At 49.3% G+C, this 14,974-nt stretch overlaps 1 protein-coding gene across 2 annotated transcripts in view; it reads right to left on the bottom strand.

Annotated features, from left to right (window-relative positions):
* Nucleotides 1-14,974, bottom strand: part of FLI1 (Fli-1 proto-oncogene, ETS transcription factor) — a 132,001-nt gene that overhangs the window by 55,734 nt on the left and 61,293 nt on the right. For both annotated transcript variants that reach the window (XM_010844681.1, XM_010844680.1), the window contains exon 2: nucleotides 5,925-6,136. In XM_010844681.1, the coding sequence (XP_010842983.1) occupies nucleotides 5,925-6,136 (212 nt within the window). The remainder of the gene's footprint in view (nucleotides 1-5,924; nucleotides 6,137-14,974) is intronic.

Here is a 14,974-nt window from a genome sequence, read left to right as displayed (position 1 = left end):
AGTCTGAACAGCGTCAAGCCTGGCCCTTCCAGCTAGGGGCACCGCTGGGGTCGTCCAGTGGTGGGGCCTCTTCGTTTTGGGCCCACAGAAGCTCCCACGATTCTGTGCCCTCCTCTCTCTCCTGCTCCCGGGCAGGGCAAGGTGATCTGCTTGCCCACTGCCCACCTGCTTGGGTGCTTGTCCTCTGGAACAAGGCTCTGTCTTTGATCCCAGACTCTGCAAAGGGGCACCCTAAGGGAGACGTCCTGGCCGTCACCCTGGACCTCTGCCTTGTGCAGGCCGGCCCTCCTCTGACTCCTAGGAGAGAAGGAAGGAAAGCCATGCCTTCCCCATCCACCTGCCCACCCCACCTCCACTCTGGGGTTGCGGGACTCTGCGCCTGGGCAGACAGCACAGGCCTCCCAAGAGCCGAGCCAGCTACGGGAAGGAGCCAGGAATACAGGTGAAGCACAGCATAAAGTCTGCTCTTAAACGAGGCAGCTGGCGCCTGTGGAGAGGACCGATGAAAACAAGGGGGGCACGCATGGAGCGGGGAGGCTTTGCCATTCAGCCCACCCACTCTGCTGCTGACTTGTATTGAGACCTGCTTACAGCTAGCATGGGGCTGGGGTCTGCAGGCAGCTGACAGCATTGGGACAGGTGACAGGAGGGCCAGGGGCTGCCACATGGAGCGGGGAGGAGGTGGTGGCTCTGAAAGTGTAACTCAGAGCATGTCCTGCTCAACCATGGCTCAGAAAGCCACACTTGGGAGGCCACAGCAAGGGCATGTGGGCCCTGCAGCCTTGTCCTTTATTTTCACCGAAGGACATAAGGTCTTTGCTCCTCTGGTTTTATTTCTGTGTTCAGGGATCATTGCTTTAAAAAGACGGCTGCTGGTTTCCAAAAGTGCCTCATGGACTGTCAAGCGATTTAAAACACAATGAGAAATCTTGAGCATTTGGATAACAGGAGATTTCAAAGACCTTGCCTAAAGATTGTTGTTGTTGCTCAGTTGCTAAGTCATGTCTGACTCTTTGTGACCCCATAGACCGTAGTCTGCCAGCTTCTTCTGTCCATGGGATTCTCCAGGCAAGAATACTAGTTTGGGCTCCCATTTCCTCTCCCAGGGGATCTTCCTCACCCAGGGATCAAGCCTGCGTCTCCTGTGGCTTCTGCATTGGCAGGTGGACTCTTTACCACTGAGCCACCAGGGAAGCCCAGTTACCTGAAGATAATCCCATTCAAATATGTAAACATCTTTTCTACCTTCTGGTTCAACTGAGAGCAACTTTACTCAGAGTATGGGATCTAGACCCACAGGTCTGCAGCCCAGGCTTACAGTCAATGGATACCTAATGTTCACACAGCTAAAAGGAGGTCCCCAGGGCTATTGGAGCATTAGCAATATCTGGTGTGCCTTCTACATCACATGCATACTGTGGAAATTGCGCCAATCTGTGTTGTCTTTAGGATTTCTGTAGGAGCCATGCAGAGATGTGTGTATGTGACCTTTTTGCTTTTGAAAAGGAGATGCAAAAGCAAACTTCAAGAAATCACCCATAGCAAAGCTCTCACTCTAACTTGTACTTAGTAGATGCTCACAGCTTCTCCAGAACCCTGAGTACCCCTCCCACTCAGCTTTCTGCCTGACAGGCTTCTCATTGCAAGGTGCAGAGTGTTAGGAGGCAGTTTAGCATGGGACTGTGTAGTCAGAGGCAGAAGTGAAGGGTGTGTGAGGCTCGTCCTCCTGTGTGTGGATGTTAAGTCTGTAGGTGTCTAATAAGGGCATTGGATCCTGCTGGCCAGGCTAGGCAGCATCAGGGCAGACTAACAGTGAACTCTGGTCCAGCAACTCTGGCAAGCGAGTCTTTGCCATTCCCCTCCGTAAGTTGATATTTTTTTTTTCCTTCATGGGATGTTTTCCCCCAAACCCGTGGTTGAGACAGGATGCAGCTGAGAGTTAGTTGCAGACCACAGCTTGGATCATCTTGCTGAAGTCTACATCCAGCACAGAGCCTATGGGTCACACCGTTTGAAGAACAATTCATGGTAACAGATTCAACCACAAGCGGAAGGTAGGGAGAAAGGGGGCAAACCTGCCCCAACGTGGGCAAGATGGAATTTCTGTGAGCTCCTTGGATCTCGGTCTCTCCACCGGCGTGGATGACTTACTGGCAGCATCAGAAGCAAGAAGGACCTTGTAGCGTTAGGCGCACAGAATACCTCCTCTAGAGACATAAATATCTGTAGGGTCTCTGATAAGCATCAAGTAACTCAGAATTCCAAGTTATCGAAGAACATGGGGAGAGTTCACCGTGAATCATGAAGAGAAGAGAGAAACACATCTTTGGGTACTTTGTTGATCTGCTAGGGCAGCTATAACAAAGTGCCACCAATGTGTTAGTGGCTCAGTCGTATCCAACTCTCTGCGACCCCACGGACTATAGCCCACCAGGCTCCTCAGTCCATGGAATTCTCCAGGCAAGAATACTGGAGTGGGTTGCCATGCCCTCTTCCAGGCGATCTTCCTGATCCAAGGACTGAACCAGGGTCTCCTGCATTTCAGGCAGCTTCTTTACAGTTTGAACCACCAGGGAAGCCCTGAGTCGGTCCAAAACATTCTAGCCCAGCCCTGTCCAGTCGAAGGGGCACATACATAATGTAACATTTTCTAGTAGCCACATTTTTAAAATAAAAAAGGTAAAATTAATTTTAATAATATATTAAAATATATTAATTCAATACAGCCTGAAGATGATCATTTCAACATCATCAATATAAAAAAAATAATTAATGATGTATTTCACTTTTTTCCTACACTAAGTCTCCTAAAGCCAGTGTATTAACACACACATCAAGCACATGCCCATTTTGGATAGGTCATATTTCAAGTGCTCCAAAACAGCAACTGTGACCAGTGGCTACTGCCTTGGACAGCATAGATTCAGTGTATGAGCCAAGAAATCCCAAGTTTTATACTCTGTTTTTTTTCATCTGAAGTTAGGAATTATCTTCTGCATTAAAAGCACATCATCAGTGCTACTGAAAGGACAGAAGCACAGCGTGGCAGGTGAGAGATTTAATTAGGGAGGCATCTGCTTCATCACGCTGGTTCTTTGTTGCGTGATCCAAGAATGTGATCTGACCGGGCTCCATCCTAAGCAGAGACATTTTTTTCTGAAAACCCTGGCTCCCTGCTGCCCACTCCAGCTTCCATGAGAGTGCTTAGGAGATGTTTATGAGGTGCTGGTGATGTCTAGACCTAGCCTGCCTGATTCTCAAGGGTCCACTGCATCATCTTGGTTTCCCAGGAGGGGCGAGGAGACATCAGTTTCTGAACCTATGCTGTCACCAGCTCCTGGCCCTGGTCAAGACCGGCAGATCAAAAGCAGGGGCTGCTTTGTGAAACCAGAGCCAGGTAAATACTACGTCTGGTCTCCGGGGGTCTTCACGCAGCTCCCCTCCAGCTGGTGTCTGGTGTGATGGGAGGAGCCTCGGTGGAGCTGGTGGACCTGATTTCCACCTCAGGTGGACCTGATTTCTCTGGGGGGGACCTCCTCTGCCCAGGATTCATATATGGCAGTGCTTGAGGCTTCCCTGCAGCATAAGCCATTAAAGGATTTTGAGCAAGACAGGTAAATGTTTTGAAAAGAAGACTCAGGCTGCTGTCTGATGAGGAGACGTCAGAAAGGCAAGAGGAGGAAGGGGAAGAAGGAGGAGGCTCCCAGATGGCCTAGAAGGAGAGGTGCTGCTGGCATTGATGGGTGGGCGGTGGAGGTGAGTGGTGCTTGGACTCAGGCTCCAGCTTGTCCAAGGGTGAGTCTGGACTGTCAGCAAGCACTGGGAGTGCCATGGTCAGGCCCATGTGGGAGGCCTTGCTGAATGCTGTCCACATGTGGGGTGGGTGCAGGTGGGTGGGGAGGGGATAGAAAGAGTGGCCACGGGGCCAGGATCAGAGAGCTGGGATGCAGGGCCAGCTCTACAACTTTGAAAAGGATTCACTGCACCTTTGAATCCTTAGGCAAGTCATTTACCCCCTCAAAGCCCAATATGCCTCTCTAGTTGTTCAGTCGCTAAGTTGTGTCCGACTCTTTGTGAGCACATGGACTGCAGCACGCCAGGCCTCTCTAGGTCAAGATGTAAATACAATATGGACCTCATGGGAGGCAGATAGAGAGCAAATGGTGATGTGGAAAGATTGACAAACTCTGACTTCCCTCCACAGAGAGTGAGTCAGTACCCTCGTTATCTCTGTGGAGGGACTCACCAGACGGGCTCCTGGCTCAGAACCCCTAAGCCTCCCTGAAATCCTCTATGCCAGAAAGGTGGCTGGGATCCCAGGGGCTGGTGTTGGTTAGTGGGGTTGTAGTGTGGTGGGCCAGGTGTATTCACAGGCAGCTCTGAGACCAGGACCTTCTTGGGGGGAGTGCCCACCACACAAGCACCCACCCCCTTCTCCTGCTTTCTCTAGTCTTGTCTGCTCCTTGACCTCATCTGCCAGCACAGGTAGAACTCTTTAGTGATGATGCCCAGGTCTAAATTCCAACTGCATCCCCTAGTAGTATCTGATCTGTTTCCAGTAACTCATAGTATTTATCCGATGTCCTACTTACTGATGGCTCCTGATGCATCTCACAGGGTGCTGACATCCTTTCTCAAAGCACTTCCTCCTCCCACCCCTCTGGGTGCCACTGGCACCGTCCTTCTTGGAAAACACCCAACCTTTGCTAATCTTCGATTCTTTCCTCACACAAACCCCCTTCCCACCCACCCCCCGCCCCCAGTGCAATATTTATCAACCTGAGTCCTGTTAATTATCCCTTTGATATGTCCCTCATGTGTCTTCCCCTTTTCGTTTCCACAATCAGTGCCATGACTCTAGTTCAGAATTTTTGTAATTTTCTACCTGGAATATTTCACTAACTTCTTATCTTTCTGACTCTCCGCTCCCCACTCTCTGTATACAATGATGCCCAGCTTTCAAGTGTTCAGTCACAGGTCTGATGATGTTCAAATGTCATGTCAAATCGGCATCTGCACATGGAATAAATTCCCTGTTTTCTTAGCCAGCCAATCAGGGCTCCCTTGGTCTCTGGTTTTATCTCCCTGTGCTTCCCTGATGTTTCGTGAACTAGACTAAGGTTTTCTCAGCTTTCAAACTTCACTCATGACAGTCACCCTCAGAATAGCCAGCACTTTCTGAGTCCTGGGATGGGTCACTTCCTGGGCCCTGCCCTGGGACACTTCTACAGTATCAGGGTCGACCCTCGTAACAAGCCTATGGGAAACGGATGCTCCAGCCGTGCAGAAAGGAGGCAGCTGGTCCTCAGAGGGAGCAGTGACTGGTCCACAGGCAGAGCCAGGACTCCAGCCTGGGCCCCCCGGCCCCCCAGTGTGCTCTCCCTCTCTGCGGTCCTCTCCTGTCCATCTCTATGATCAAAGTCTTACCAGCCCTGGGCAGCACCGAGTCCCAACCCACTTTCCAAGTGTGCCCTCCCTCGCACAGAGAGCCCTCAGATTTGTTCATCTTTGTCATCATCCTAGACTTTAAATCAAAGGATGGTTTGCTCATCTTTGCTCTGATGAGACCCACCCAGAGAGGTCAAGTATCTTCAACAAGAAACAGAAGAGTATCTTATTACTGAATTATCCCCAAGAGGGGCAGTGCCTGGGCCTGACATAAAGCAGGTGTTACAAAAGTATCTGTTAGTGTCATGGGCCTGAGGGCTGCTTTGGGGCCCAGAGAACCAGAGGCCTTCCTGGCTCTGTGCCGCCCCACCTCAAGGAGCCCTCTCACCCCAGCTCACTAAAGCCTGGCTCAGTCGCCCGGCCCAGCACCAGAGGTCCGTCTGCCACAGACGCACTTCCCGCCAGATCTCTGACTCAGCGCCAGGCCTCCAGCCTCCCCCGGCCCCATCCCGGCAGCACGGGTCCAGCGGGCTTACCTGGACCCGTTCATGTGGTCGTACTCGCGCTTGACGTTGACCCTCACTGGCTGGTTCATCCACTCCTGCTGCGGGGGGAGGGGGTTGATCTTGTGGGGCTGGCCGTAGTCGGGGCTCCCGGAGGCGGTCATGTCGGCCTTGGGGAGGTGGGCCGCCGCTCCGTACGCGGAGTCGAAGAGGGACTGGTCGTCGCTCACCACCGACAAAGCCTCCTGGAGGGCAGAGAAGGACACAGAGCCCCAGGTCACTCTTTAGCCGGTGTCACTCCTCACCACCCTCCCTGGGAACCCGCGGGCTGGTCCACAATTATGCAAGCTTGATGTGTTCTTTGCAGATGACCCTGGGTGAGGAGGGAGTCTGGGCCGTGGAATGGGGACCCCTAGGAGTGTGTTCCTCCGTTGGTTCTGTAGGCTGGGACCCCCGGAAAGGAGGGTGGGGAGGCTGAGGCCAAGAAGAATGGTTACACAGTACACACGTGATGTTGGAGTGGTGCTTGGAACAGATAGACGGACATGCCCCTTCCTGGCCAGGAAGCCGCCAAGCTACAGGGCATAAGAGAGGGAGCATTGCTCTTATAGGTGAGGCCAGTGAGACCCACCCGGAGAGGTTAAGTATGTGGCTCAAGGTCACACAGGGGAAGGGTGGGGCCCCTCTCATTTCGGTTTCCTTCTCTGTAAACAGGCGTAAGAATAGCTTTTTCAGAGGTGATGGGTGATTAAATGAGAAGACCTTGGTACAGGTGTCTAGCTTGTTTGTTTAGAGGTGCTCCAGGATGTGCTGAGCTTCTTACATATCAGAGATCTGGGTAGGGGACTGCCTGCTTCCCTGGCACAGACTGCTTCATCATCCATTCCTGTCTGACTCCTTGAGATGACAGTTTCCAGTCTTAAGTGGGATGATTCTGCCCACCCAAGAAAGAGGGTGGAGTCTCAGCTCTGTGGATGTTATGGAGGGGGGGTCAAGTCTGTATTTCCCACGTGTGCTATCCCATCACCTGCTGGGATGGGGGAGATGACAGATGGAGAAAGGCAGCGTCGCACTTTCCAGACATCTACCAAGCAGAGCAGGGTAATGAAACTCTCCCTTCCATCCCGGTCACAGCAGATCACAGGGACCAGGTCATGGCCTGGGGTGTGGTGGTCACTAGGTCACACAGTTCCACCAAATTAAGTTGATCGCACTTCAGAAAGGAGGTCACAGTCTATAATCTAGGATTAATTATAATCGATATCATCTGTAATTATGCAATCTGTAATCTTGGAGATGAGATGTAATATTATGGGAGAAATGCCCAGAACTGTCGCTGCCACATAGTGACACCCAATAAAGTTACCTTTGATGGTTATCAGTTTCAAATAAAAGTTCTCTTAGGCCAGCAGGTCTCTCTCAGATCTGATAAGGTCTGAACTGTTCCCTTAAAATTTGCATGTTGACACCCTAACCCCAGTTCCTAAGAACCTGTGTTTGGAGATAAGATGTTTAAAGAGATGACTGAGTTGAAACAAGGCCCTTTGGGTGGGTCCTAATTCAATATGGCTGGGAATGTAAATTGGTACAGTCACTATGGGGAACAGTATGGAAGTTCCTTAAAAAACTGAAAATAGCACTATCATGAAAGTGAATGTGATGCAATCCTATTCCTGGGCATGTGTCTGGAGAAAAACATGATCCAAAAGGATACATGCACCTCAGTGTTCATTGCAGCACTGCTTACAATAGCAAGACATGGAAACAATCCAACGTCCATGGACAGAGGAATAGATAAGATGTGCTCCATATATACAATGGAATATTCCTCAGCCATTAAAAAGAAGGAAATAATGCCATTTTCAGCAACATGGATGGACCTAGAGAGTGTCATACTGAGTGAAATATCAGAGAAGGAAAAATATCCTATGACATCCCGTATATGTGAAATCTAAAAAGAAATGATACAAATGAACTTGCTTACAAAACAGAAAAGAGATTCGCAGACTTTGAAAACCAATTTATCGTTGCCAGGTGGAAGGGTTAGTTAGGGAGTTTGGGAACGTCACATACACACTGCTAAATTCAAAATGGGTAATGAACAAAGACCTACTGTCTAGCACATGGAACTCTGCTCAGTGTTATATGGCACCCTAGATGGGAGGGGAATTTGGGGGACAATGGATACATGTATATGTATGGCTGAGTCCCTTCACTGTTCACCTGAAACTATAATAACATTGTTAATCGGCCATACCCCAAAACAGAAAGTTTAAAGTTTGAAAAAAAATTTTTTTAATAAAAATTTTTTCTATGCAAACAAAAAAAAAAAGAAGAAGAAGAAGAGAGTATCTGGACACACAAGGGACACCGGGAATGGTAGGCACGGCAGGACCACCAAGTGGAGAAACAGCAAGAAGGCAGCCATTTGCAAGCCAAGGAGAGAGACCTCATAACCTGCCAGCACCCCAACTTGGGACTTTCAGCTTCCAGAACTGTGAGAAAAAAATACATTGCTATTGCATGAACCCTGTCAGTGGCATTTTGCTGTAGCAGCCCTATGACACTTTTGCCCCCAGATCTATAAAATTACAATCCACTCTACCAGCTAACTTTCTCCCAGGACCATCCTCAACCCCAGCAGGAGGATAGCCATACTTCAAAGGCAAAGGCTCTTCTGTGGCTGTTTCCGGCTGGGATCAGGGAAGAATTACTGGAACACAGTCCAGGAAGTCTGCTCCCGCACAGGAGGCTTTGCAGAGTATAGACATGGCCAGAGATGGCAGTTTCAAAGCTGAGCTGCTGGCAGAGTGTGGAAAGGACAAGGGGGTCCCTTGACTCAGACCTGAAATCAGCTGGGTTCCTTCAATTTCCACCAGCTGTCCTATGCCATGCTGTCTTCTCTTGCAACCTCTTTGCTGTGAACCCTGGTTTTGCCATCTGCTTGGTCTGCTGACTTGACAACCTGCTTCTCTCCTTCCTGACCTGCCCTCTGCAGGGATAATGATGCTTGTTGTCTTTTGGCCCTTACCAGAGCATCACGAGCCCTGGTCCTGCCTCCCAGGCCTCCTGGCTTCCATTATTTCTTCATCTTCTCCCCTAACCCAGAGGAAAGGAGATGGAACGAATGCTTTAATTGGAAACTCCTAGATTTGTGCATGATCAAGAATGCATGTGAGCCACTCTCCACGCAGACAAAGATACCTGGTTCCGTGTTCAGAGGAAAGCTGTGCTTCCATCTGTCAGCAACCATTTGTCTGTTGGTTATTTTATCCATTGTTCTTTTCAATTAAGGATCCGCCCTGACTGCACATCCCAAACCAGGGGTACGGATAGCCAAGCACATAGTGGTTCCAAGTTGAAAAGTGTGGCATTGTTATTTTGCAGAGGGCTGAGTGTGAGCCCATGAACTTCCTGGGGTTCTTTCTACACCAGGAGCCAAGATGCATTACCAGCTATAAACTATAAATGCCCTTTTGGTGATAGAGGTGGTAAACATTCATTAGTTCTGCTACAGAAAGAGACTATATACCTAAGGATTCAGGCATTGTCTTTGGCCATGGAGAGTGGCTCACATGCATGCTTGATCATGCACAAATCTAGGAGTTTCCAGTTAAAGCATTTCTTCCATCTCCTTTCCTCTGGGTTAGGGGAGAAAATGAAGGAATAACAGAGGCCTGGGAGGCAGGACTGGCGATAGTGATGCTCTGGTAAAGGGTGAAAGACACCTAGCATCATTATCCCTGCAGAGGGCAGGTCAGGAAGCAGAGAAGCAGGGCTGTCAAGTCAGCAGACCAAGCAGATGGCAAAACCAGGATTCACAGCAAAGAGGTTGCAACGGAGGACAGATAAGACCAAGCCAGGGTTTCCAGAGGCTGACCATGGACAGACCTCTCAAGTAGATGAGAAAGAATACTCTATAGAACAAAGTGCAGTGTGGTAAACGGTACAAAACTGGTTAAAACTCATTTTGGAATAGAAGTTTCCTTTAGTTCACAAAGAAAACTCCAGTCAAGGGGCCACGTCATGGGAGGAGAGGACCCTGGTTTCCTCCAGGACATATGTCCTGTCCTCCGTCCAGTCCTGCCAGCAATTTCCTCTGCTTTTCTCTTTCGGCCTCTTTCCTCTGTCAGCATATGCCCCCTCACCCAGTTCACCCTGCTCATTCCCCTGCCAGAGCCAGCTCCCTTGCAAGCTGTAGACAACCAGAGCTCAGAACCCTCCCAGAGCATCCGTGACATCAGTCATCACAAGTCTGTTCTTGTCTGCTGTGGTCCCAGCACTAGGGGTCGTCGCAGCTGCCCACCATCCGTGGTCCCCGCTCATGACTTCCGCACGCAGCTCCTGCCCCCAGGCTCGCTGTCTCCACGGCTGCACTAAACGGGCCCTCAGTGCCCTCCTGTGTCTGACACTGTGAGTCCTTGCCCTCGGAGCATCCTTTCTTTGCCCTCTTGGCCGGGTGCACATCCAATTCTACCCATTTTGTAGGTGAATGAAATCTTCCTTACTCTGTGAAACCTTCCCTGATAATAATGCCCTCTGACTCATTTGAACTTTTAAAGGCCTAGTGAGAATACAGCTTGGGTAGACGTACATGTGTGCGCGGGCACGTGTGCGCGTGTGCACACAAACACACACACACACACCTGTTTGCAACCATTCATAGCGAAATGGCTTTTTTAAACAAATTTCATCACAGTGTGTAGAAAAGAATTGGTGACTGGGAGAAGCTGGGAGAGAGAGAAAATGCAGGAGAATGGTTCCTTGCCTGGCCTGGACTGAATCAGAAAACTGAACACAAGCAGGGGGGACATGAGGACCATCAATGCGAATCATACATGTGGGGAGACCAGGGCCCAGGCAAGCTGATTTGGGATTCAGGTGGAGCATGAGCGCTGGGGTGATTTGCGTCTGAAATAGCAGCGCTTTGCCACACAAGGCTGAGTGCAGGGGCTTCCTGGTGGTCCAGCGGTTAAGACTTTGCCTTCCATTGCAGAGGGCCTGAGTTCAATCTGTGGTCAAGGAGCTAAGATCCCTCAAACCTAGGGCCAAAAAACCAAAACATAAACAACAGAAGCAATATTGTAATAAATTCAATAGAGACTTTAAAATGGTCCACCTGGAGAAAAAAATCTTAAAAGAAAATAAGCCTGAGCGCTTTGAGGGTGTCCAGAGACCACACCCGCAGTACAGTCTCTGTGGCCAGTGGCAGGTCTCCTCTACACTGCTTTGGGAGTGGCGGGTGCATTTCGGGGAGACAGACATAGAACAGGAAGACACCGCAGGGGCACAGTGTAGACTGATGGCTGTCACCGTATTGCGCTACAGCTTCGTGTCCCCACTGGGGGTCCCGGAAGTCCCTGGGGGTGATCTGATGGGTGCGGGCACCAAGGGGCTGCTTTTCTCAGCTGAGAAGGCAGACGGATCAATGACATGCTTGTAACGTATTACCTATGTGTAGCTGTTGCTATTTACTCCATGTCTTAGAAGCTGTTTTGTTTGTTTTTGTTGTTGCTTCTTGTATAGTCTCTCAATCATGTCTGACTCTTTGTGACCACATGGGATATAGCCCGCCAGGCTCCTCTGTCCATGGAATTCTCCAGGCAAGAGTACTGGAGTGGGTAGCCAGTCCCTTCTCCAGCGGATCTTCCCAACCTAGGGACTGAACCTGCGTCTCTTATGTCTCCTACATTGGCACGTGAGTTCTTTACCACTGAGCCGCCAGGGAAGCTCAGAAGCCATTTACTTTTACTTAAATACTTAAAGCTTATAAACGTTTCAATGTGAAAATCTTTGCTGCTGCTAAGTCTCTTCAGTCGTGTCCGACTCTGTGCGACCCCTGAGATGGCAGCCTACCAGGCTCCCCTGTCCCTGGGATTCTCCAGGCAAGAACACTGGAGTGGGTTGCCATTTCCTTCTCCAATGCATGAAAGTGAAAAGTGAAAGTGAAGTCGCTCAGTCGTGTCCGACACTGAGCGACCCCATAGACTGCAGCCCACCAGGCTCCTCCGTCCATGGGATTTTCCAGGCAAGAGTACTGGAGTGGGGTGCCATTGCCTTCCCCGGTGAAAGTCTTTACTAGTACTTAAAACTCTTTACAGGAATGAGTCCACAGTTGGTGTTCCGTTCTTTTACACTGAGGGATGGTTTCTAAATGTTTAACTCTGGGAGGATGGGCTGAATATAGAAAGAGTATCAGCATGAAAGTTCACACACTACTCTCAGAGTGGCTGGGTTCCTTCAGTTCTCCATTTGACCTTGGGAATGACACTGATCCCTTCATTCAAAGGGAGACAAGTGGTTCTTCAAAGACTTGTTGAGTCTAGGTCGCCATAGAGCACCCTGCAGGGAAACTGCCCTTAGTGGGAAGGACAGAAGCAGGGCCCTAATCCCGGGTGTGGCCTCAGTCTGAGGTCTCTCATGGTCCCCATCACTGTCCCTGCGAAGTCAGCCCTGAACTGCTTAGTAACTGGATTCTATGAAGCACATGCCTTCTCTCTGCTGCATGCTGGGAACAAAACGCCTGTTCATCAGGATGCTCTGGCCCCTCACCACTGCATCCTAGAGCTAGAGGGAGGTTCTAGAGCCAGAGAGAAGCACAGGGCTCCTGGGCTCCAAATAGGGAAATAGTCGAGCACATCAGTATCCTACTTGACCCATTTACTAGGGCACTCAGGCAAGGGCAACGTCTTGGAGCGGCAGCTTGAGTTCCAAGCTAACAGGATGGTAATACTGGCTGTACAAATGCTGACCAAACCATGTCAGCCTTCCTTCCCAGGATCTCCTGCTGGCTCTGGGAGCCTGCAGACATGCACAGCCAGGGGGCACTTGTCTTGGTGCAGATTGTCCTTTTTACCCAATTTGGATAAGGTTGCCTTAAATACACATCACTTCTAATACATCTCATTACAGAAGAAAGATCAAAGTAGCAGATGATTATCGTATTATTTATTAAGTGCATGTTTCCTTGAGCGATCTAATTTAATTCTCCCTGCAATTCTAAAGGGGATGTGCTGTTATCACCTCTGTTTTTTTCTGATGAGGAAACAGATACTCAGAGAAGTGAACTAACTAGCTCAGGTGACACAGCAACTGAATGTGACCTGGGATTCTAATTCAGATCTGCTGTCTGGGCATTGAACCACGACCATCCACCTACCGGTTAGACTGTCACCTCTTTGAGGGTAACTCTTATGTTTGTCGAAACATACCTAGAGCCTGATCTTCGGAGTCAGAGATTTGAGTTCCAATTCAAGTTCCATCAATTACTCACCAATGTACCACCCAGTGCAATTCATTTACAGTTTACAAACGTCATTTTCTCATCTGTAGAATGGGGATAATAACAGTCCCTAAGCTGGCAGATTTAGAATAAGTATAAAATGAGATAATATAAATGAACTCCCTAAATCAAGTGTCTAAAGTTCTCCCAGGTGGCTCAGTAGTAAGGAATCCACCTGCCAATACAGGAGACTCGAGTTCAAATCCTGAGTCAAGAAGATCCCCTGGAAAAGGAAATAGCAACCCACTCTAGTATTCTTGCCTGGGAAATCCCATGGACAGAGGAGACTGTCAGGCTACAGTCTAAGGAGTTGCAAAAGAGTCAGATGCAACCGATATGTTACTAAAGTTCTTAGGACATAGCAAACAAACAAACAAAAAAATGTTTTTAGGGACTTTCCTGGTGGTGCAATGGCTAAGACTCCACACTCCCAGTGCAGGTGATCCAGGTTCGATCACTGGTCAGGGAACTAGATCTTGCGTGCCGCGACTAAAAGATCCCGCATGCCACAACTAAGACCCCATACAGCCAAATAAATATAAATAAAATTTTTTAAAAATTCAAAAAGAAGTACAATGCTGAGAGATCCTATAGGAATGCCATGGGAACCTCTGGGTTGGAGATGCAGTTTGGAGAAGGGAGACAGATAAAACCAGAGAGGTACCTCCTTCTCAAATGTGTTGCCTACTTAAAAGCAACCAAGTTTGCCTAAGGTTCAAAACAAGCAGGTTTGGAGATAACAGATTTGTAATGTGGATTCCACGGACTTCTAGAGAAGAGAGCTTACTTCTTACTCTGTGCTTCTCCTCCATGCAAACCATCAGATTGTTTCCTTGCAGCCTCAGTCTGCTCTCTCTTTCTAGTTTCTGAATTCAGGCCTCTAGGAGGCACAGACAAGGCTCAGAAATCATCCTGCGAAAGACAGGAGGCAGTAGCAGCACCCACTCATCCCGCTGTCCCTATATCAGTCCTACAGTATCAGAAGAATGCCGGGTGCATGACTGTGAATTCATAAATAAATAAACTTCCCTTATTTCGGAATTTGTCATGTATACATTTTGTTTCTTCTCTTTTCCTTTTTTTTTTTTTTAAATACCAGCAGATGTGTCTCCCACCATTTGTTTTCCTTAGATTAAGTCCAGGCTTATTTTCCACGCTCACATCAGTTGAGCGATGGGGGGGATGTGGTCAGAGCCTGGCCACATGACGGCCTGGCTGACATTAGTGATGAACCGAGGACCGCGTCCCCAGACAGCTTAGCAGAGATGGAGGCAGAGAGGGAAAAGCCTCTGGAGCAGCCAGCAAAGGCTGAAGAGGGTGATGTGAGATGTCCCCTATTCCCTGCAGGAGGGCAGGAAAGAAGTGTCTGCCATAGTCCATGTGCAGGAAGGACACACAGGAGCCACAGCGATGGGCCAGATGGAGTCAGAGAAGGAAGAGACCCTGATTCTTATGAGGCTGAGTGTTTATTTCTAGCACAGGGAATGACCCAAAAGACGGGGCCCCAGAACAACCAACCCTACACTGGTTCGCTGCCCACCTCTCCCCGGTGCTGCCCCAAGTCCTGTAAGGACAACTTTCGGTGGCCAATGAGCTGTGCTAGAGGCAATTTGAAAAGATGTCAAAATCAACCAGATTGACTTCCCTGCCACTCGCTGCCTCTGCTCCAGGAGTCCAAGACTCCCAGACCAGGCCTCTGGAAAGCTAATCCCTGGGTCACCACAGGAAGCCACGAGTTGTGGCTTTTTATTACATTCTTTGCATAATGACATAAAGTCCCTTCTCCTGGCAGCCAGAGAGC

This window comes from Bison bison, unplaced genomic scaffold, assembly GCF_000754665.1.
Source record: "Bison bison bison isolate TAMUID 2011002044 unplaced genomic scaffold, Bison_UMD1.0 scf7180017864205, whole genome shotgun sequence".
Taxonomy (NCBI): domain Eukaryota; kingdom Metazoa; phylum Chordata; class Mammalia; order Artiodactyla; family Bovidae; genus Bison; species Bison bison.
This window is presented reverse-complemented; position numbering and strand designations above follow the sequence as displayed.